Source organism: Diuraphis noxia, unplaced genomic scaffold (assembly GCF_037042655.1).
Source record: "Diuraphis noxia isolate RWA-SAM2 unplaced genomic scaffold, SU_Dnox_SAM2 contig0002, whole genome shotgun sequence".
In the NCBI taxonomy this organism is placed as follows: domain Eukaryota; kingdom Metazoa; phylum Arthropoda; class Insecta; order Hemiptera; family Aphididae; genus Diuraphis; species Diuraphis noxia.
The window spans coordinates 48,513,723-48,537,059 of NW_028301712.1; the positions used below are offsets into that span (position 1 = coordinate 48,513,723).

At 32.2% G+C, this 23,337-nt stretch overlaps 3 protein-coding genes and 1 pseudogene across 3 annotated transcripts; 2 read left to right on the forward strand and 2 right to left on the reverse strand.

The window, feature by feature from the left end:
* The first annotated feature begins 38 nt into the window (after positions 1-38).
* Positions 39-6,554, forward strand: LOC107170873 (ATP-dependent RNA helicase DHX30-like). Its single transcript, XM_089219093.1, has 17 exons — positions 39-261; positions 388-461; positions 649-893; positions 1,157-1,303; positions 1,543-1,606; positions 1,670-1,793; positions 1,863-2,073; positions 2,150-2,494; positions 2,568-2,732; positions 2,807-3,012; positions 4,039-4,243; positions 4,316-4,521; positions 4,609-4,832; positions 4,968-5,160; positions 5,223-5,409; positions 5,489-5,556; positions 6,155-6,554. Exons 1-17 carry the CDS (start codon positions 200-202, stop codon positions 6,315-6,317), a joined length of 2,889 nt encoding a protein of 962 aa, XP_089075219.1. The 5' UTR covers positions 39-199; the 3' UTR covers positions 6,318-6,554.
* A 4,520-nt stretch (positions 6,555-11,074) lies between these two features.
* Positions 11,075-11,999, reverse strand: LOC149058594 (uncharacterized). The gene has a single exon (XM_089218413.1). The coding sequence runs from the start codon at positions 11,948-11,950 to the stop codon at positions 11,075-11,077; it is 876 nt and encodes a 291-aa protein (XP_089074539.1). The 5' UTR covers positions 11,951-11,999.
* A 23-nt stretch (positions 12,000-12,022) lies between these two features.
* LOC149058595 (uncharacterized) lies at positions 12,023-12,498 on the reverse strand (the record flags this gene model as incomplete). The annotated part of the gene is made up of 1 exon (XM_089220920.1): positions 12,023-12,498. A coding segment is annotated over exon 1 (459 nt), but the record flags the coding sequence as incomplete, so codon positions are not given.
* Positions 12,499-13,286: 788 nt separating this feature from the next.
* Positions 13,287-15,252, forward strand: LOC149058596 (uncharacterized; annotated as a pseudogene).
* Positions 15,253-23,337: the final 8,085 nt, after the last annotated feature.

The following is a 23,337-nucleotide window of genomic DNA, read 5'->3' on the forward strand; positions in this document are numbered from 1 at the left end:
ACATGTATATTATTATTATTATTATTATTTATTAAAAAGTTCCGGTTTTCATTTTTTCAGGGTATAAATATTAAACTTTAATATTTTACATGGTTCTTTGTCGTTTTTGAATTATTAAGAGTAATTAATAGTTAAGGAATAATTAACTAACTATTCAATCAACTTAAATATAGGAATGCCAAGTTTTTAAAGTATTAAAATGTTTAATCTCAAGTCTTTTATCGGATTACAAAATGTAATATCTCGTTTTTCTGTAACCCAGTGAGTAAAAATATTTGCACGATGTTGTGCCATTGCTAACAATCAGTATTTTTTATCTTACTAATTCTTTAATTTATTAGCAATTATAATATGACGGCACACTTATGCATGCATTATTATTTTCAGAAGACATTTAAGATTGATATGCCTACAATTCTCAACTGTTCAACCACAATCAGTATATAAAATTTCTGATGAAGGTAAGGTTTTGTATTTTTAATTAAATGTTTTATTCGTTAACATTTAGAACTTTAAGAATATAGAATTTTTTTATTTACTTATATTAATATGTATGTAGAATATGTGCGTAGAAGTTAAATAAAATATAAAATTTCAAAAAAAAATCTGAAGATAATATTAACACAATAAACGTTTTTTTACATTTAGATATAACAAGGCTAAAAAGAAAATTTTCTTCGCCACGTAATATTATTTCAAACTTTTATAATCAAGTTGAACGAACACAGAATATAAAGACTTGTTGTCATTTTGGTTTTAACAAGAACAAAAAAAATCAATGGACCTGCAAATTAAGTGTTCAATGGCCCAACCCCATTGTATTTTCAAGTGTGGCTACTACCAAAGCCAAAGCTGGAGAAATAGTGTCTTTAAATGCTATTCAGTGGTTACAAGTAAAATAATTATCAAAATGATTGGTATTTTTTTTTTTTAGCAATTTTATGTTAAACAAGCATTTTGCTTGATAATTTATTAAAGTTGTAAATCTTAGTTATTCTTGACATTTATCTTGTATAAAAAAAATTCCATCATTTACTTGTAAGTTCTGAGTTTTTCCTTTTTCACAAAACACTAACCATTCTGAAGCTGATGTTCTCTGAAATTGTGATCATGATCTTAATAAATAAAAAATAACTAGGTACAAATATGTTTTCAGGATATGGAAAAACTTGATCATTCAGGAAAACCATTGATTGTATCAAACAAACAACGTATAGATGTGGCTTCATCACCAATTGCTTCAATAGATGTAAGCAAACAAAATGTTGAACTAATTTCAAACTTAGTGCAAAAATATAATCAGGTTAGCCATATTCTTATAAAAAATAATAATCAAATAAATATCAATAGTCTGTTCCACTAGAGAACACGTCTTAAAACTAAAATTGGTTTTTCTGCTCATCCCTATGTTATATTCCGCTACCGGTTTTGATAGCAGGGTGACTTAAGAAAATGTGTAAAACTGACGTGTTCTCTTGTTGAATGTAGAATAAAAATGTTGGTTGTTTATAACACATTAAAGAATATACTTCATTACCATAGGAAATTAAACCATTAATAAATAAAGGAAAATCAGTATTATTTGAAGATGACCAAACTAATAAGGGTAAATTATAGTAACTAATTATACCCATTTCATCAATAATGTAATAATATGTTTTAATTTTAGATGAGTTAAATTTTAAATTACCTTCATTTTCACATTTTGACTATGTCAATCGAAACGAATACCTCTATAAAAATTCTACACAAACATTGAACAAATCAGTCCAATTACCTATAGACAAATATGCGTATGTTTAGTATGAATATAATTTATAATCTTAAATGATTTACACTAAATTATGTTTTTAAAATTTTAGATTAGATATACTTAATGTGATTGAAAATAATCAAGTTACCATTATAAAAGGAGAACCAGGTTGTGGTAAAAGTACTAGAGTGCCTAATTTCATTTTGAGAAAATATAGTCAAGAAAGAAAAGGAAGCGAATGCAACATATATGTTACTCAGCCAAGACGAATAAGTGCACTAACTCTTGCTAATCGAGTTGCTGAGGAACGTTCAGAAGAAGTATAAATTAAAAAATAAAATAAAATTTGCTTATAATGTTAATTAGATTGATGAATAATTTTACCTAATTCTCTAGTTGGGGAATGTGGTTGGTTTTCAAGTACGGTTAAAACAAATATTGCCCAGAAAACCAGGATCTATAGTATTTGCATCTAGTGGCATATTGCTTCAGAAACTACAATCAGACCCTGGACTTAAAGAATTTTCACACGTTATTATTGATGAAGCCCATGAACAGGATATAAACACAGAACTATTGCTGATGCTTACAAAAAATGCTTTACAGTTAAATAATAAATTAAAATTGATTATAATGAGTGCAACGTTAAATGCCGAACACTTCCAAAACTATTATGGTCACTCAGCTTCAACCATTGAAATACCAGGTTTCACACATCCTGTGAAAACTCATTTCTTATCGGTAAATTATAAATGCTAATGGGTTTGATATTTGGTGTTGAAATAAATATTTATTATTTAATGTTTAATTCTAGAATCAATTGGCTAAGGAATGGGGTATATATGATACAACTGTCGAAGAAAATGGTAAACCTTATTGGAATCCACAACTCATTGCAAATGTAATAAAATGGATACATAACAATAAATCACCTGGAGCTATACTGTGTTTTGTATCTGGTTGGCAAGACATAATTGATGTAATATAACATTTTGCTTGCTGTGTTTAATTATCTGATCACCTTATCATATTAAATTTTTGTTTGACTGTTAGGTGAATAAACTGCTACAAAAAAGGCCTCATAATTTTGATATTATGTTTGCCCATTCTAAATTGACACCTGAAAAACAAATAGAAATCATGAACCCTGCTAGTAATGGAAGACGAAAAGTTGTACTAGCTACAAATATTGCTGAAACCAGTATTACAATTAATGATGTAGTATATGTAGTTGACACTGGTATGCAAAATATATCTAGGTAAGGATTTAAATTATTGCTAATTAGTAATTAATAATTATAAATAGTTCATTTTGGGGGTGTAGTGCCCGGGCGGATTAAGGCGTCGGTTGTGACGTGCACCGTCGTCGGTTTGAATTCCCGTTTTGGGCAGCATCGCTTTCCAGACAGTTCACGCTGTCTAGAAAGAGAGGTTGCCCCCCTCCCCCCACTCGGACATGGCAGAAACCTATGAATGCCCATTCGAAATTCTGCCAAACATCCAAGTGTTCTAACCAACAGTTCCACAGCTAATGACTTTTGCTGTCAATGCCTCAACCCCAATTTAAAAAAAAAAAAATAGTTTATGACTAAAGTATTTTGTTTAGTGTTGGTTGTACCCAAAATACATCATTTAGATTATTATACAGATGTATACCCACAGTTTAAATTTTTTTTTTTTAATTGTTAGATATTATATTTACATTTTTTATTAATATAATATATTTCAACAATTCTTAGAATTTGCATTTATATATCATTGAAATGAATTACATAGAATCTCTATTTGTTAAAAAATAACTAACTACCAATGTATTTAGTTATCCATTGTTATTTATATATAATTCTAAAATATTTATATTGTTTGTACTCCAACTAATAAATACAATCTTATATCTAATAATCCGTGCTACAAAAACTGGGCGGTTCTAACGATCATTTCCTATCAGTGGTCCTCATACGTCATACATGTACAAATAATTACCTTGTTTTTTTAAGTTAATTTATTAATTTGGTATATTGTATCAATTTATTATTATACAAATTATGAGAGTAAAATGGTTTAAAATTAATCAATATGAAAAATTATTTAAATACGTATATTTTGTATATAATATCGCAGCCGTGTGATGAAACTTGAGAACCTATGGCTAACCACTGATATATGGAGGGCAGGTGACGGGGTTCACTGGCCAGTTTTTGTTTTACGCTGACTATAGTTATTGAAACTATATTTATTTTAATTTAAAGTACTTAAAAGTTTATATATTAATAATAATTTTATAGTTGGAACGCAGAGAAAGGTATTAAATTATTAGATCGTTGTTGGGTCTCTCAGGCTAATGCAAAACAAAGGAGAGGCCGTGCAGGAAGAACTCAACCCGGAGAATGTTATCATTTATACACATTGGATCGATTCAATAACTGCTCAGAGTATCCTACACCAGAGATTCAATTAACTCCTCTTGAACATACTATTATTAATCTCAAGGTAATTATAACCTTGCCATTTTATCCTGTATCATGTTATGCAAAATATCTAATAATTGTTAATATTATCTAGATACATAGCCAGGATAAAGCAAAGGTTGTATTATCAAAGCTTTTGAATTCACCTAGTATAGAAACCATAGATATTGCCGTTTCAGAATTACAACTTCTTGGGGCATTAGACAATGAAGAGAAACTAACAGCATTAGGAAAACGAATAGCTGCATTCCCATTTGATCCATGTCTTTCAAAAGCTTTAGTTAATTCTGTATTTTTAAAGTAAGCAGTAGTTTTTCATTGAGTTATATTCTGTGATAGTTTGGGGGTTTTATTAAATTTCTATTACAATTAATTTATTTATTTTAGATGTCTAGACTCTACACTAACAATCATAACCTACTTATCAAGTAATGTGAATATATTTAAAGAAACAACTGCAGCTGATTCACGAATAATAAAAAAGAACTATTCCTCGTGTAGTGATCACCTAGCTGTGGCAAAAATATTTTCTGAATGGAACAGTACAAATAACCATTATAACAATAACAGTAATTCTTCATTATCAAGAAATAATCTTACACTTATATATAGTGAGTATTAAATTTATTTAGTTTATTACTAATTAGTTATTATTTTTATATATTTAAAAAAAATACATCAAAAATATCCAATAGATATATTATTTTGAGTTTCTTAAACTTAGTGTTATTTACATTTTTTTACAGAATTGAAAAATTTATTTATACAACATTTGTACAATAGTATGCTTGTTGAAGACAAAGACATAAATAATATCAACTCTGAAAAATCCTTAGATCAGCTTATACCAGCTATATTACTTTCTGGATTTGGAAATTTAGTTTTCAGAAGATCATTTATGCGACGAAATGGACGTTTAGATTATACATTTATTAACGAGTATGCGATTTATAATATTTACAAATAATTTAAATTTTATGCTACTTATTTTTTTTTTTTAGTGCTGGAATAAAAGTTGTACATCATTCAGAAAGTGTAAATTATAATAAAGATAAAGAAAATGAGTTATTAACCTATTTTAGAGAAGGTAGATCTCTTGACCATGATGTTGTAATGCTTAATAAATCTTCATATGTCCCTCCAATATTTGCTGTGTTGTTTTTTAATGGTCAAGCATCATTTAAGCATGTAAGTTTAAAATTAAAATAGTTTTAGATACATTATAGTTTATTTTTTATTCACCATTTCAAATACATTTTTACCACAGGATGGACACAACAATTGTTTGATATACATACAAAATGGAAAGCGTGTTAATATTTCTTGTTCTAAAGGGTAAGTAATGTATTGTATAAAATCAAGTTAATGATTTTATAGTTCTTTTAAAATATTTTATGCATTATAATATAATTAAATTAAACTAGGTATATTTCCATAGGCACAATTTCATTTTTTGATTTGAGAGGGGGAGGAGACTGATAAGGCAATCAGATATTTATAATATGAAATTGTATGTGCTAGATTTTTTTTGAATGGGGAGGGTTTTAAAGCCCCGCCCCATTTGTGCCTATGTAATATCTTATTCAGGATCAACATTTAATACAAGTTTGGTTAGGTGTATGGTATAGATTCTATAGCATTTGTAAATTATTATAGCCTACAGAATAAAACAATCACTATACATTTGATCTGTACATCTAAAGATTCAAGAATAGATTGTATATAAAATGAATAATGATTAATGTTTTTGAATATTTTAAACATTTTAAATTTTTTTATTTTTTGTGATTTTTTTGCTAAAATGCTATAATATTTGGTCTATTATACAATTTCTGCACTTACTATTTTCCTCTTATATATATATTTGTTTCTTGGTTGAAGAGTAGTTCATATTTGTACCAGATTATTTTTTGTAATAAGATTTTTTTTCCAGTGATTGGGAAATGTTATTATTGCTGAGAAACATAATAAGGAGTTTTATTGATTTTTTAATGGAGACATATGGACATTATGAAACTAATGATCAATGTTTTGATGAAATTATGAATTTCCGTGATTCCTTGTGTTCTGTCTTGTGTAAACTTGTTGAAAAATAATTTTTTTTAATCTCATAGTTTTGTAAATGTTATTAGTTTATAGACAGTTGGATTATAATGTATAATTTTTTTATATAATAGAATTTAACATGTTTCTTGTTATACAATTTAAATACAATACATTTTATATTTTGATATGCCTGCGTATGATCTTGGAAGAATATAGTTTGTGTGCTAAAAAAATTATTACTATTATCATAAACAAAGTTTACAATATAATATTTGATGATAAACAGATTGTGTGTATTATTTTGTGGTATTATATAAGTTAAGTATTAATTATCATGTTCAAAACACAGTAAAATGCAAATATAATAACTACCCATATAATAATCAGTATACATAATATAGTTTTGTGACCAATAAATTGTATAAATCCATTCTGAAACTCAGAATTGTGAGCAAACTGTATATTGCAACATTAAAATCATTTTTCTTTACAATATGAAAATAATGTATTGAAGAACATGATAACATTTACTGTTTAAAAAAAAAAATACAATAATATTGTATAGAATTTCAATTAAATAGTGGATTCCATTATACATTTTTATTTTATCTGCAAAAATGGTAATTCTGTGGTAAATTTACTTTTCATCAATGGATGACTTTTTAAATGTTTAATCCTTATTAAATACATTATCATCTTCCAATAACGTTGAGATGGAGAAATAAGAAAAACAGGACATCATTCAACAAATTGGACAGGTTTTGGGATCTCATCCTTTAGTCCAACTTATTAAATATGTTGAGGTTTTTTAATCAATCAAATTGTTATGATCTAAACCAGTGTTTCCCAATTGGTGAGTTGTGAACTTTGAAAGGTATGAGCAACAACTTAATCTTTTTTTATTAAAAAAATTATTACGACATTTGATAAAAATTTTTTTCTTACTATTTAAGTAGGCAGTGGCGGCACCAAGGGTTGGACTACAACACTTAAACAGCAAAAGAAGATAATTAGGTAATATCAAGTTACTTGAGTGCATATATATATACAGGGTGATTATTTTATCATGAACCACTCATTATTACAAAAGTATCAATGTTTTTGAAAATATTTTTTTACAAAGTTTCATGTTGTTAAAATAACAATGTTTTTATTAAAAAATTATATTTTTTAATATTTTTTATCCTTATATTTTTTTAAGTTTTTTACTTTTTTGAATGAACCTAGAGTTTTAATTTCAATTTTCCAAAGCAGAATATTTTTCTTAGTATTTTGATACGTAAAAATCGAATTTTGGACGAGTAGTTTATGAGTTATAAGTATTTAAAGTTTAGAGAAGTGGAGTAGTGGAAAAACATTTTGCGGGGTAACCCCGTACCACTCCACACATAAAGAAATCACTCGGTATAAGTTTCAAGCATGCATTTATCAGTCAAATCTACGGTTATTTTTTTTTTCAAAATTTGATCTTGAAGACTTGGAATGCTTTTTTTTTAAATATGACTTTATTGTGAAATATTACGATCTATACAGGGTTGTACAATAAGTAATAATTATGGTGAAAAGAAAGAAAAACTATAAACTAAAGATAACATGTTAGGAAATCTCTCATTAGAGACACCTAGTGGCTTTACAATAATATTTACAATTTATTACAATGACATTTAATTTAAGCAATTTATAAATTTTTTAAGTCGCGGCACCAGTTCCGCTTGAGTCGTCTGGTTGGATCTCCGGGAAGTGCTGGTGTAGCAAGGTCCTTGATGAGCTGGTTGGGGACTTGAAATGCTTATAAAAAAAATTGTGACTGTGTATTTTTAATATTTTTCATCTGCCGTTGTAACAATATATTAGGAGCTTTCTATTAAATTGTCAATCTTTTTTACCCAACAAATAAAATGTTATTGACATTCATACAAAAAAAAACTAAACAAATTGGAAACTGGAAATGTCCGTAAACAGTTCAAAACACATCAAAATATTTTGAAAATTGTATCGTATATAGAAAATGCTATAGTCATTTGTTTTAAATTAACTTACACAGACGCAAAAAAATAAAAACACATCACTGTAAAATGATAACATTCATCGCTCCGCTCAGAACCTAAAACGTTTATGAAGTTCTAACTCAAAATAGTTTGGAAATTTTTATGATTTTATTCTAATACTTTAGATGCCAATTAAAATATATTTACAGATACTTGTTTAATTAACTAATACCTATATGCTTTTGAAAATAGAAATTATAGGTACCTCTACAAATTTTTATGATTTTCTGGTGGTGCAAGTGCCACATTTGCACCACCCAATTTAGGCCACTGCCTCCACTGGTTATTATACTCAAGATTATAATAAATATTAGATATTTCCCGAAAGGTATGCGTTTTCCCATCCATATGGCATCATTTTCCTTGCACGCGTATACATCATAATATTTTATCGTATGGTTTGATCGTGCAGTCCTTTGAACGGATACAGAGTGTAAGCAAATTATATTATTTTTTTCTTAATTTTTCCGCGGCAACTTAGGCCATTGGGAAGGGGGTAGTACTGTAGGTTCTTATGGAACTGTAGGTTGGTTTTACACGTGGTTGAGAGTTTTGGCAGAATTTCTATTGGGGCACCCGTAGGTTCCTGCCATGCCCCGGAGTGGGGGATGGCGGCAATTATAATATTATTATCATACATTGTTTAGTAAACCGACTCTGTCGAATTCAGTTTTTTTCCGATGTCGACTTTCCCCCGGTGGTGTGTTGACAGACCGTTTTAATTTAAACGGAATGCGCGCACGTTCCAAGACGTGAAGACGTCCGCCGGCGGTCGATCGGAAAATTCCGGGCGCGCCGCGAGCAGAAAAAAAATATGAGCTCATCGTGCTCGTCGTCCACACTCGTCACGATATGCTATTCACCTCACCAGTAGCTCCGTGCAAACAGTCCTCCCAATAACTGCCGAATTATTAATATTTTTCAACTCCCAAATCTGATTGTTGGCATTTCCACGACAACGTTACAATATCACACCGTGTTACTATGCAATGTGATAGGTATTATGTTATTTCTAGTTGCGCTTATCTTGCGCGTCGTAAATTACGTGAGATTTTATTATTTTAATCTACGCATCGTTTAATTTAACCTGTATACTGACCACTTAACATATATTTATATTACATTAAAATAGGCGAAACTTATACACATTTTTAGGGGAGGCCCTCTACCAATCTTAAAAATTAGGGTACTAAAATAGTAGTAATAAATGTACCTACTTTAGAAATTCTCAGATTGAGAAAACCTTAATTCTAATATATATAAGTTTATAATTCTTTCAACCCCGTCGGACGTGGCGATCATCGCACCTGGCTCACACCACGAACACGTCAGCCACCGGTGCGTTGGTTATCCACGTTTTGGCACCATTCAATACGTAAGACTTGGTGTCCACGTTGTACTTGGCTTTGCTCTCCATCGCTCTGCAGATGTCAATTCCGGCGTTCGGTTAGGTTAGGTAACTTGCACATACGCGGTAAGGTACACGTAACTGGTGACTGGTGGCTATGGTCGCTATCATAAACATCAAAAATTTTGATCTGTGGTTGTATTTATCTTATATATAATATATATCCATCCATTGTAAATAGATCTAAGGTTGAGCCATGTGATCTAGAAATTTGAATACTTTAGATTTTTGAGTGTAGAATCTGCTTGAGAAATTGTGAAAACATAATACTATATTGGTACACAACTTAAAACTTTGAATACCGGTTTTCTCTTTTTTGTTTAATAGAAAAGTTTTTATTTTTCGTAAATAAAAAAATTAATATATTATAATGCGACATGCGTGCAGAGGCATTAAACCCGTTTAGCATTAAAATTAAAATCATAAAATTATTCTTTTAACAGTTTATGAAATAATCATATAATAAATTATTGGTACCTATATTGAATAAAATATTATTTACATATTATATGTTATAGTTATCTATACAGGGTGTCCCGTGAGGATTTACCCATTGCGATATCTCCCGAAATAATTGTAATATCGAAATTCTGGTTTTGTAATAAGGCTCACAGGGATAAGAACTACAATTATTTCATATTTTAATGTTTTGGTAAAAAGGTTAAAAAATATACTTTTTTATTTCATTATTTAAAAAAAAATTAAAGATAGCCATTTTGCAGAGTTGAAAATATTGACGTTTCAAAATTTTATTTTCATTAATTTCCTGATTTTTAATATTTTTTTTAGTTTCGAGAAAAATTGCGAATTATCTAACACCGTAATGTTATCAAACATATTGTGACCCACCGCGCCGCGCGCATTCCCATACGGCCGGCCGAATACTTTCCGTGTTCCTAATAGTTATAAATTAATAATTATATTTTATTTCTTCAAAACTAGAAAAAATATTAAAAATCAGAAAATTAATGAAAATAAAATTTTGAAACGTCAGTATTTTCAGAAAAATAAACTTTACAAAATGTCTATCTTTATTTTTTTTGGAAATAATTAAATAAAAAAATATATTTTTTAACTTTTTTACACAAACATTAAAATAAATTTAAAAATGAAATAATTGTAGGGATATACGTCAATTCACCGTAGCTAAATTCATCGCGCGTCAAATGATCGCGGTCAATTCATCGCATGTCAATTTATCGTGGTCGCAATTAATCGCACGTCAATTTATCGCCAAATCTTATTATAAATTTATAATATTTTATTATTTAAATAATCACGAAAAATCACAAAAACATTAATCACAATAAATATTGTTTGTCGTTTACATAATATACATTATTTACAAAATTTACAATTGCAATTGAAAATTATGAGCTATTCCTTGTAAATAGTCGTCGATAGATCTATTTTCAAAATCATAGCATATTTGCTTAAGACGTTGAGCTTTATCTTGATACTTTTTTTTTGCTGGTGGACATTCTCCAGCTATATATTGTTCAATTTTTATTTTATTCGTGTTTTCCTCTTTTTTCAATGCTAATATAAATTTCCATATACTTGGATGACATTGATTTAAGATCGATGTAAAACAATTGTGCCATCCTTCAACAGCATTATTTGTTCTTGGTAAATCCTCAGAAACCAACGAATAGCAGTTCCAAATCGAAATTTTAAAAGTAGGGGATCGCCTTTTTTGTCGCCTGTCAGTACGTCCTATCCAAGTATCCTCAAAATAATTAAGAATTGGTGATAGTAGTTCGTCATTTTCAATAAAGTATTTGGTGTCCAACAATTTTTCATAAGACTCAATAACCTTATTTACTGGTACATAAGCTAAGCTTGGTAGTTTACGAATCTGTAGCGCAAAAGTTACGTCATCTATATATTTTTTTTGGAGGCCTGCGGCTTGAATTTGTCGCCAAATACATTGCGACAAATGAAAGAAACAACCTTTTAGTTTTGCTTCAGGAAATTCAGAAGTTATTGCATTCATTGCACCTTTTTCAAAGTCGACCATAATTATCTTAGGACTTAGATCAGGCTCAATTGTTTTTAGTGCTTGAAACATACGTTTATAGGTGTTTTCTTTTTTATTTGGCAATAAGATGTAAACAGACGGTAACACATTAGAATACTGAACAGCGTGAATTGTATATAATTGATAAAATAATGATGGTGCACTAGAAAATGTGCCATCACAAAACCAATTGTCGCATTGTGTCATAAGATACAATAAACGTGTTGTTGAAAAAATTAAAATTCGTTCAGTATTAATACCACTATCATATTGAAAAAAAAGATTTCCATCTATGGTTTTTGTCATTTCATCGGGTATGATAAAATTTAAGTCTGTCGGGTCGTTGGGCAACTGTAATTTTTGCTTACGTACACGTTGAATAGTACGTTTAAGTATATTTATATTAGGTAACTGCCCAGACGATTCAATAGGAATTTGATTAAGTGCTGAACCTATTACCGATTGTGTACTCATATCACTATTATTACTGGCTATATCTTTTAGTTTATTAAGTGTTTTTTTTACCTGAATTTCTGATGAACTTGGAACGTGGTTATGGTCAGTGTTTTTTAATATTTTCCCTTCGCTTAGGTGAAGTCGTCCGCGACATTTATTTTTATAATACTGATTACATTTCCATATGGATTTCGTGTCATTTTCTTTTTCTTTTAAAAAAATGTGGCCATCGTAGCAAAGCATATCCTTCCCTTTCTCAGTTTTTAGCATTTGAAAAGTCATAATAGAATAATATTTTATTATAATAATAAATTAGCGTACTCGATAAATACACGACGGGTAAAATGACGATTTGACAGTAGTTGTCATAAGACTGAGTCTAGCATTAGCAGAGATCATTAGAGTTCAAAAATCATAAAAACGATAACACGCGATAAATTGTCGCGCAATTTATTTATAACGCGATAAATTGACGTTGCGATAAAATGACCACGGCGAATTGACGCACGATGCATTTAGCCGCGATGAAATGACGTGACACCAATTGTAGTTCTTATTCCTGTGAATCTTATTATAAAACCAGAATTGTCCATTATTTCGTTAGATATCGCAATGGGTAAATCCTCGCGGGACACTCTGTATAATATGCTGATAATATATTATAACCATGGATATTAAATAATAATTAGTTTACAATCTTATTCTTAGGTTTTGGATACTGATGAATGTTAGGATTCACAAACCACTTCGCTGAAGTTCATAATATTTGTGTTTTTTCATCTGTTGTAAATATAAATCTATATAAACACTTAGTACTTAGTAATGTAATAGTTTAATACCTATATTATAGGTACTATAACTATATAGCATTAAAGTAGAATATTTTATATTAAATCATTTTACATATTTAATCAACTTAAATATGCATTGTTTACAATTGTTAAGTAATAAATTTAATAATAACAATAAAAATACTATTAACATGCACTACCTATCGATAATAAATCTCTTTTATTAGGTACACATAAATGTATAAATCACGCGGACGTTATCGGTTCGATTGCAATACGTGATTTAATCGTACAACATGCACTCCGGTACCTGCATCAAATTTATATCGTTTAAATATATTATTTTTTTATGAAGTGTATAATATAATAATCGTAATTAATAAGTTCTAACTGATAATAATAAGCGGGGTTGCGATATGGAAGGACCGTCGTTAACAGTGCAGTTTTGCGATGATCGCCTCCGTCCACGTCAGCTTCAGCGCTGATGAAAGCTTCGAATCCGTGCGTCATGCGGAACCGAGGCCGCCACCATAATTGATCGTACGATTGTAGTGACAATATTGTCGACGAGTACAACAACAACAGCAACATAATCGTGGTGACTACAATAAACAACACAGCTCATCGACATCGACGAGTTGGACAGCTGCGGACAGGCAACTTTCAGCTCCGGTTCCGTGTTTACAACGCTGAGCGACGACGCGTAGACAGGCTGTCAGTAGCCAAACTCGCGCAGGACTAGAAGAAGCGCAGCAACATATCCGATACCGACAGCGACGACACTAACGATAATTGCGACCACACCGGTAGCGGAACCGACCACAAAAACGGGTCTGCCAAGGCATTGCCGACAACCGAAGTGGCCATGTGCACTACCCACGACTTGCAATAGCCGTCAACCGACGATTGCTGACACTACTATAGCAGCCACATCGCCGGCCAAAGCGGTTTCCGTGACAAACGTGCGGTGATGGCAGCGAATGCGAAATCACATTGAAAAATACGCCGCAGACGACACATTGTTTGTTATTGTTTTTAATATAATGATTCTTAAACATTTTTTTTTTTTTTGTCATACAGATCAAAGATAAGACAAACTAAAACGGCGATGACAACCACTACGAATTTCAAGAAGCATCTGCGACCGACTCCGAGATATCGTGGTTACTGTATCCGCGGGCCGCGTTCGGCGACGAGATAGAACGTTCAGCGTTCTCCTGTTGTCCACCACCTGCACTACAACAATCGCCACCTTCCACACCACTCGAGACTACACGTGTAGATGAAGAGGGTGCAGGTTCTGAGGTTTTACGTCTGCGAGGACGATGCAGACGGATGGAGCTGTCTCTATACAATAGTTGGTCAACACGGAGATGTGTGCGTGTGGAACCGGCAGATTGAGAATCTTGAGTAGATAATGGTACTTAACGCAGAGAGAAAGGAGACCGGCCAAGTTATCATCTGCAGCAGAAAATCCAATCGAAAGACGTGGCATTATCTACATCGAAGGAGGTGAGAATTGGAATCTTGGTGATTTGGTCCGTGGCGGGGATCCTTTAAGCACCGCAAAAACACCAGCAACTGCCTGTACGAAATCGAAAATTGCAGCAGCAGTGTCAATGCCGATAAACGTGGCTCGCACCACAACATCGCCACCAGTGTTTCCCGACTATTCGGAAGTTAAGTTTTTTTTAACTGTGACGAAGAAGGTGATGACCATAACCGTCGAGAATATTCCGCAGAGTCCAACTGCATTACGTCACCCTGTGTGCCACTCTACATCATCGGACTGTATAAGTGATGGCGGCAGATTGCATATTAGAAGTGGCGCGGCGGTGTTGGCCACCTCGTCGGTTTTCGACTTGCGGCCGTTGCAATGTTGGCGTGGAAGCGGCCGCGTCAGATCGTCCGAAGCCGTCATCAGTGGCAAACGTGCAAGTGCAACACAGTATCGAAAACGTGACGGTTGACCACATCTGTAATAATGAACGTGGCGATAATAGTGAACTGCAGCATTATCGGTTGCGCCGCAAACTGAACGCCAGACGACGCAAAAGCAGTCGACTGTATGACATGTTACTGAAACTGCAACACGAAACGCGACCGGGTGACCGGCTGAATGGCAACGGTGGCTTTAAGATTTCGTCTTCAGACTTTTCAGAATCGGATCCAAGTGGTTCGCCCGAATCGTACCAGCAGGCTGCCGAGTGTTCTGCGATCGCGACAACGATGGTGGTTGGTGATGAAAGCAATCGCCGGTAACGACTGGACTGTATGGTACAACAAGTTCTTTAAAATCATGAACTGAATGAAAACGTTCGATTTATCTTGTAGCACAGTTGCGTTTTAATGTTTTTGCGTTAATTGTTTCATTAAATTCTTCGATCGCTTGTAAAAGTATATTTTTTCGTTTTGGGTATACAAAGAAATCTTGTTTTTTTCCAATCGTGCCCAAGCTATTACACTTTAAATGTGATATTTAGTTTATCATGTTTAGTAAATCTTTCTATTGCGTGTTTCCAATTGTCAAATTTATTTATTACCAAAGCATCAAGTTTCTGACCATTTATTCCACCTTAAGATTCGGAAAAAGCAACACAAAGCTTACAAAGTTACAAAATGCACTGTCTTCATTTTCAGAATATATGCTAACCATTGCTATCTTAAAATTTTAAATACCAATTAAAATGAAATTTGTTTGTTTGCCCTTTTTTATTTTTATCAAAATGTTTATGTACGGGAAAATCAAACGTTATATCTGTTGTCCATATATTATTTGAAACTGTTTGAATTTCACTATGAGACAATACACGGATAACAAAACATATATTATGTCATTTATCTTTATATTAACCGAAGTAAAATATGAAGAAGGTATACAAGTTTCAAGAGTCTTAATATTATATAGATCATTTTTAGGTGGTAATGAATTTTTTATAGAAGGATCTTTTAGTTTCGTTTTCTAAAATACAAAATTAATATTTCGATCAATTGATTGTATTTGTTGAGTAATATTATAATATTTTAAAATATAAGAATATACCTTAATAGAAGCTAATATTATGTAGTGTAAAATAAACATTAAATACTAAACAGTAACTTAAAAATAGAATAATAAATACTAAATACTAAATATTAAAACTGTTAACTACTCAAAAATTGAATTATTATTTTATTAGAATATATAAAATAATAATGTTTTCAGAGTTAAAGCTAGGCGTAATTTATTAGGTATATTAATGTACTAACATTGTACAAAATAATGCAATATATTGTTTAATATACTTACCTTTATAACAAATTTATCCGTAGTTGTATACTGTATACTGTTGTAGTGATGTGACGACTGACGATACTAAAGTTTTAAACTCTAAAAATCAAATGAAATATTATGACGGTCGACAGATCGTAATATCGAATTATCGACCAGCGTGCTGATGTAGAGGTGTAGTTGCGTGTTAGACGTCGGAGGCCGTTTTGAAGTTTTTGTCGATTTTATAATTGGTTAGGTTAGGTAATACTTATCAAGGCATCCCTATGATAAAATTAATATCTACGATAATTTGTCGTGCTATATAATTTATATTTATTATTCGAGCCGTCGGCAGATTGCCGAAGTCTATTATTGCAACAATTTTCGTTCATTGTATATGAACAAATTATGAAAAATGCACTAAAATCGTCGAAAAATGCAAAAAAAAAAAATTGCTTTAAAATAAAGATATAATACCAATATAAAAAGATTTTTGTTTGGGGGGGGGGGGTAAACCCCTTACACTCTCCCCCCAAAGCTATTCCACTTATGGCGGGAATCTAAGTAAAAAAAAATAGCATTGTAGCCACTAAATGTATAATAGTAGGAAACCGAGTTGTATCGTTGAAATACCGTGCTAATTTTTGTTAATCCATCGGCCAACTCTACAGGGCAAACGGCTGAACATATAAAGTATCAATCGATTAGGTAGATATATTGTGTAAATGGGAAAAAAAGAACTCGCAAGCAGATTGGCTAGATGGTTTATAATTTATAATCAAAAATGTTCAAGTACCTTTTGCGCACGCAACGAAAATATCCTAAAATGTATGTCACCCGATCCACCGCTTAACCATCCCCACTACTCTCATCGTGGCAGCAGCGATGCCGAACCATAATTTACAAATTCGGTATAACATCATTAGATACACACGAAATTTATAATCCGAATACAGTTGACAAATCATTCAAGTTCGACGTGACCAGCATATTTACCATCATCTGCACAGGTTTCATTAAATTGTTTGTTTAATGTTCTCTGTTGTGAGCGCTGTACATGAAATTCCGAAATCGGAAATAGTGTTTTTGCCGTAGGTTTTTATTAGAAAATTCTGACGACGGCAATATCGCAGCACTCGGCAGCAGCATAGGAGTTGTGATGGATCATGATTGAGTATCAATACTGCACGTCTGCACAATGTATATACGACTGGCAATAATAACGCACGTCATCGACAACTATATATAAATATATCATATATATACTATTATATACTAATCCATCCTGACGACGAAGATGCAGGCACGCATCAGTGTTCAGTACTTTAGTACACAAAAGAGTATTGGGGGGGGGGGGGGGCTGTAAAGAATGCGAGTGTTGTGAAAATGACGTATCTCGCGCTTTTCGCGTTTCAAACGCGTTGATGATTTTTATATGAACTCTTTGAAAATGGATCTGGGTACACAAATACGTATTATAAATTGGGACAAAGGATCACAATTCTATGACTAACGTGACGATCACGAATTAAGAGTATCTCTTAGTTCGTGGTGACGATGACGACTCATGAATTCAGTGATTTATTGTCGTTCGGTGGACCTGCGGGAAACACGGTGATGACGTTCTGATCAATCACTCGCTCGTCCCGCTACCGTTTTTTGGGATACTGCAAACGAGATGAAATCGTCAACCCCGTACACGCCTCTCTTAATGGTAGGAACATTAGCGACAAACTACTGTCGAACGGTTCGTGTTCCGAGGTAAAGATAACTCGCAAAACGAATACTCATGGAACATCCGTAAAACAGATTACAATCGTTGCGGAATAATGAATAATTACTGGGGATGAACGATGTATGTCGCTCATCAGTCATCCACTCGTCAACACTGTGCTACTGTGCGTCCGGACTACCTTCAGTTACGATTACGGCGATTATCACGTGACACGCGTTCGAAATTTAATATCAAACGACACTAATACTATATACTATAGTTTTCTAGGTAAAACATCATGATCGATACAAAACTGTAATAATTTTATTTTAAACACTATGTTATAGTGTTATACGATCAAATTGCCGTTTTAGAACTTTATGAAAAACATAATGTGATGACAATGTTGGAACTATATTAACGTGTTTCATTAAGCAAAAGTATCACCGTTATTTATTCAAATTGATCAAACATCCGAAATACTCTGCAGATGTCAAAATAGACTACTACGATATGTTAATATGGGCACATGTAAACTCCAATTAAAAAAAAAATAAATATTTTTGGAGGATAACTAGAGCCGCCTCCGCGTAGTGTCCTCTGGGTTAGGTTAAATGGTTCTAATTTTTTTGTAAAATGTTTTAGGGCAATTTTTAAGTGTAATACGATACCAAAATGTTTTAGAGGAATTTACTATTTTATTTTTTAGGGGAGTTTACATTTGCCCGTTAATGTTACTGGTTGATGTAAAAATATATATTTTAATATATTTTAAGTGTACGTTGAATTATGTATATATTATATTATGGTAAATGTAATTATATAATTGTATAATTACATATTTTCAGATGGTTGTTAAATGACTGTTTTATAATCTACTATAACCGTTGAATGTCAGTGGTATTAATCATAATCGTGAACTTACATAAGTACCTATAACAAAGTTAATTTTTCATTTAGCCATCCGTTATTATGTTGACTGCTGAGAGAATCAAGAATTCATACCAGTTTTATAGCTACAAATCAGGTATAGTCACTATTATAGCCAGTATAGGAACCACTATTTAGAGTGCGATCGACTTGTATTAACTTAATGTGTCAGAATTCTAAAGTCTCAAGTACATCGGGTACACTAAAAAATAATAATATGATTTTAATGTAAATATGTACTAACATTAAGTCGATGGTCAACATCAATTTCAATAAAATATTCAAATAATATGGCTAATATTGCAGGTTAAAGTGGATACTTGCGGTGTAATTTTTACCTATTACCTAAGTGACGAGCGCATGACAATAAACTGAACAAATCGTAATAATGCAATTGGTTTCAGTTAACCTAACCTAACCGGAAAAGCAAGATTGAGCGTAGAATATTTTATGTGATGCTGTCACATTTACGTTGCGGAAATTTTGCTATTTATTATTTTTAGTTATTATTACACCAATAAAATTATTGTTATACCAGACGCGAGCCGTGCCCAGCTTTACCAACTTATTTTTATAAGCATAATTATTATTATTATTATTAACAAACAGATCTATATTATTGACTATGCAATAATCATGTTATTTTTTTTGCATGTTATATTTTGAATTATTGTAATTATTTAAATACATATTTTTGTATAATACAGTTCAAAATTGAAAATAATAACATTACGGAATATTTTATACTCAATCGTGTCTCAACCATTAATTATTGTAAGGGACCGTAACTTAACTACACATATACGCAGTACAAGTACAAAAAGTTAACGACAGACGAGTTGATTTCCGGTATGCGATGGACGACGAAACAGTAACGTACGACGAACAGCATGCTAAAATCAACGGAAAAATATGAACATACTGGAGTTCGCGTTTAATTTCCGGGACGGTGAGTAAAACGCGAGTTGCGTTGACACATACAGACACACAGATAAAAAAAAACATCAAAATCAGAATGTTTTGTCGTCCACTGATCTCACAGGTATCTTGAAGTCCCACAAAAAATAATCTGCTGAAATCTATGGCATACGATATAGCACCCGATCCTACGTTCAAATGGTATTTGGCTATTGCGTAAACAGCGAGCAAATTTATGTTATGTTGCTGACAAAGACGAACAGTTTTTGAATAGCACAACAATAATGCTAATAAAAATGTATCAATATTAAAAAAAAATAAACAACGAATACTGTCATACGGCATTTGGCAAATTATGCAGGTAAACAGAAACAATGGCCAATCCCTAAAAGCTCAAGGTGCTTAGACGATGTTTGCCTGAGGTTGAAAATTATGTTGATTAACTAAGCGATAAGGTGTCAGTGTATGATTTGGTGATACAATAGTGAAAAAATTATTTAAAATTTAAAATTATTTTTGTATGAGTGCATCTTCCGTCCTAAACAATGATAGAAAAGCTTTGAATGAACGGTCAAACTATGCTCCTTCTATATTACAACGTGAGAAATATATTTCACAATGTAAAAACTGTTTTCTGTAGGTAATTAAACTTTTTCCAGTGGTACCTCCATCGTATGGGCAGGGCCACCAGTCCACGTTGCTGGCAGTGTGCAGACGACTCGGACACCGCCGAACACACGTTATTCCAGTGCGTCTACTGGGAAGGATTTCGAGAAGCTCTAACCTCCCGGCTAGGTGGTCGTCCGAACACCATCGACGTGCCCGACATAATCTGCGGTCCAGTGTTCGAGACTCTGCCGCTGGATCCAATCGATATAAGCAAGTGGTTCTTATAGAAGCTGAGGAAGTTTTTAAACTTTTCTATCGCATGGTGGAAAACATCCTTACTACGAAGGAGGATGAGGAACGGCGTCGTCAGGCCGCAGAAAGACCTCCGAATTCACCGAACTAATTAATAATTACGCATACCTATAGTTAAGTTTCTAAAAAATGTAGCCGAAGGCAAGTTCTCGATATTATTGTATAACATCCTATTGTAATAGCTAGCGAACGGGAGACTGACCCGTCGCAGCTATTTAAATGTGTAATTGGTTATTTTTATCAATAAACGATTAGGGCCGGAGGAGAAGTATTGGCACCATGGTTCCTCCTCCGGTTCTCGATACTAACGAAAAAAAAAGGTAATTAAACTTTTTAAATTAAACAATGCATCGATTATTATTTGGCAAAAAGTAAAAACGTAGTTTAACACTTATTTTAATCATCTAGTAAACTTTTGAAGTCCGATCGCTGCAAATAACTCCAACTGAAAATTGTGAAACATTGCGAAAATTACAATCAACAAGTGGCAGTGTTTGATTTGGTGATAGAATAGTGCAAAAAAATATTTTAAATTTCAAATTATTTTTCTATGAGTACATTGTACACCGTAATCAAAGATGGTAAACTTTCATAACTATAAAAAATGTTATGGTGTGCTTCAACTGTAGCTACACCAAAATTTAATTTTACCATTGTAACAATTGCGTGACTTGTGGTGTAGGTATTGTCCAAATTTTTATGATTTTTAAACGTGTGTCATAGTTTCCGCGTCATATTATTTTGTTGAGAGTGACGATATCCTCTGAATGGTTAGTCTTTGTTTTTTGTGACGACAGCTGCCGTGAGGACATGACAAAATAAATAACACAATGCGGATCTATGATGTGGTACCGTGGAACTGATACTCTCTATAATGGTTTTCAGTCTGAATACTGTTGGTGGGTGGTGAAGAGAAGGTGACTGGAGCATCTTACCACCGAACTACATAATATAACCTGTCTTGTATATCTCCGCATTGCATTATTTTTTCTAGATAACTTCGTCTATAGGTATGCGTTGCGGGGCTTCGGCCAATTTTATTTGCCTCTAAAAAAAAAGGTAACAAAGATCCGCGCATATTATTCAACTTCTTGTCCGACCACATAGCGTTTTTTGCAGTTCAAATGTTGCTCTCGGATCTACCTTATTCTCAGACCATCGAACGCATTGCTCATTTCTACACATCACCCGGTAAGGATTCTTTATAGCGTCTTCTACTACTCGCTCCGTTCGGTGTTTCTATGAGTGGTTATAATATGACACTATGACAGTCGATAATTGTTTCACAGTAGTCTCACCGTACACACCTAACAACGAAGACAGTGCTTAGACTATCTAAGTTAGATAATTATTTTATATCAAAACGCGCAATGCATAAATCGCAAAAGCAATTATATGATACATTATGTACAGCAGCTCGGCGGTTGTCGAATTACTTTTTATTTGTTAAGTATGCAAGTTGCAGCCCATTCACAGAATAATAATAATAATTTTTATAAATAGTGTCATAAATTTTATAATAAACGGTAAATGTAAATTACTTACCCCCATCATCAACTACTCTTAGTAAGTACTGGTTTAGAATCTAGTTTAAGTATTAAGTCTACTTAAGGGGATCGGTGGCGGACAGTTATTTTAGCCAAAACATCCAATTTTTATTCCATCATACTGGTCGATGTAGTAATGCGATAATACTGTTTTAAACTGATTTGAATTTGTTATTATGTCTATTTGAGATCGATCAGTTTATTTTCTCCAATTTCACCCCCCTAACAACTAAAAATTTGGTTTGAATATTTTGAAATGTCGGCATTTTCAAACGTTGATTATTCGGAATATAAATCAGAAATCATAAAATGTGAACTGACCGATCTCAAGTAGACATTATAACGAATTCAAATCAGTTATAAAAAGTATTATCGCATTACTACATCGATCAATATGATGGAATAAAAATACATAGTTTTAGTAAAAAAAAAACACACGTTCTGGATCGTTCATGCGCGTGACAGTACGGCAGTGACTTGTACGCGCGTGCCGCGTGCAGTAGAGTTCCTTCGCTACTACCGTTCCATCACCTATATCGCATGCCGCGGTCTGCAATAGATAGATTATAAATCATAATTATATACTATTCTAGGTATTACAACGGTACAATTTATAATAAGATATCTTGCGTATATTGTCATATTGATAATTTGGTATGAATGAAATATAATATAATAATATAACATGAAAATATCATTGAAGTATACCGGTAAAAAATGTTGGACGTCCAAAAAAACTTGAAAATTTAATACAAGGTTCCTTATGAGTTGTTCTTATTGTAGCTAAAAAAAATTAAAAATCGTAAGTCACAATTTTTTTTTTATAAGCGTTTATGTTTAAAATGTTTACGAAATCTGTCGAAAACGCGAAAATTTGCAAGTAACTTTGAAGTTGAAATATCATAAAATTTTTTGTGTTTATAACTAAGCATTAAAAATACAACACTAAGTTTTCCATAAGTTTTCCTTCAGGTAGCTATAGAGAAAACTCGAAGCATCAACATAGGAAAAATTTTAAATGCGTTTGAATTTAAAATTTTTCGAAATAGCGTAACGATAATGAT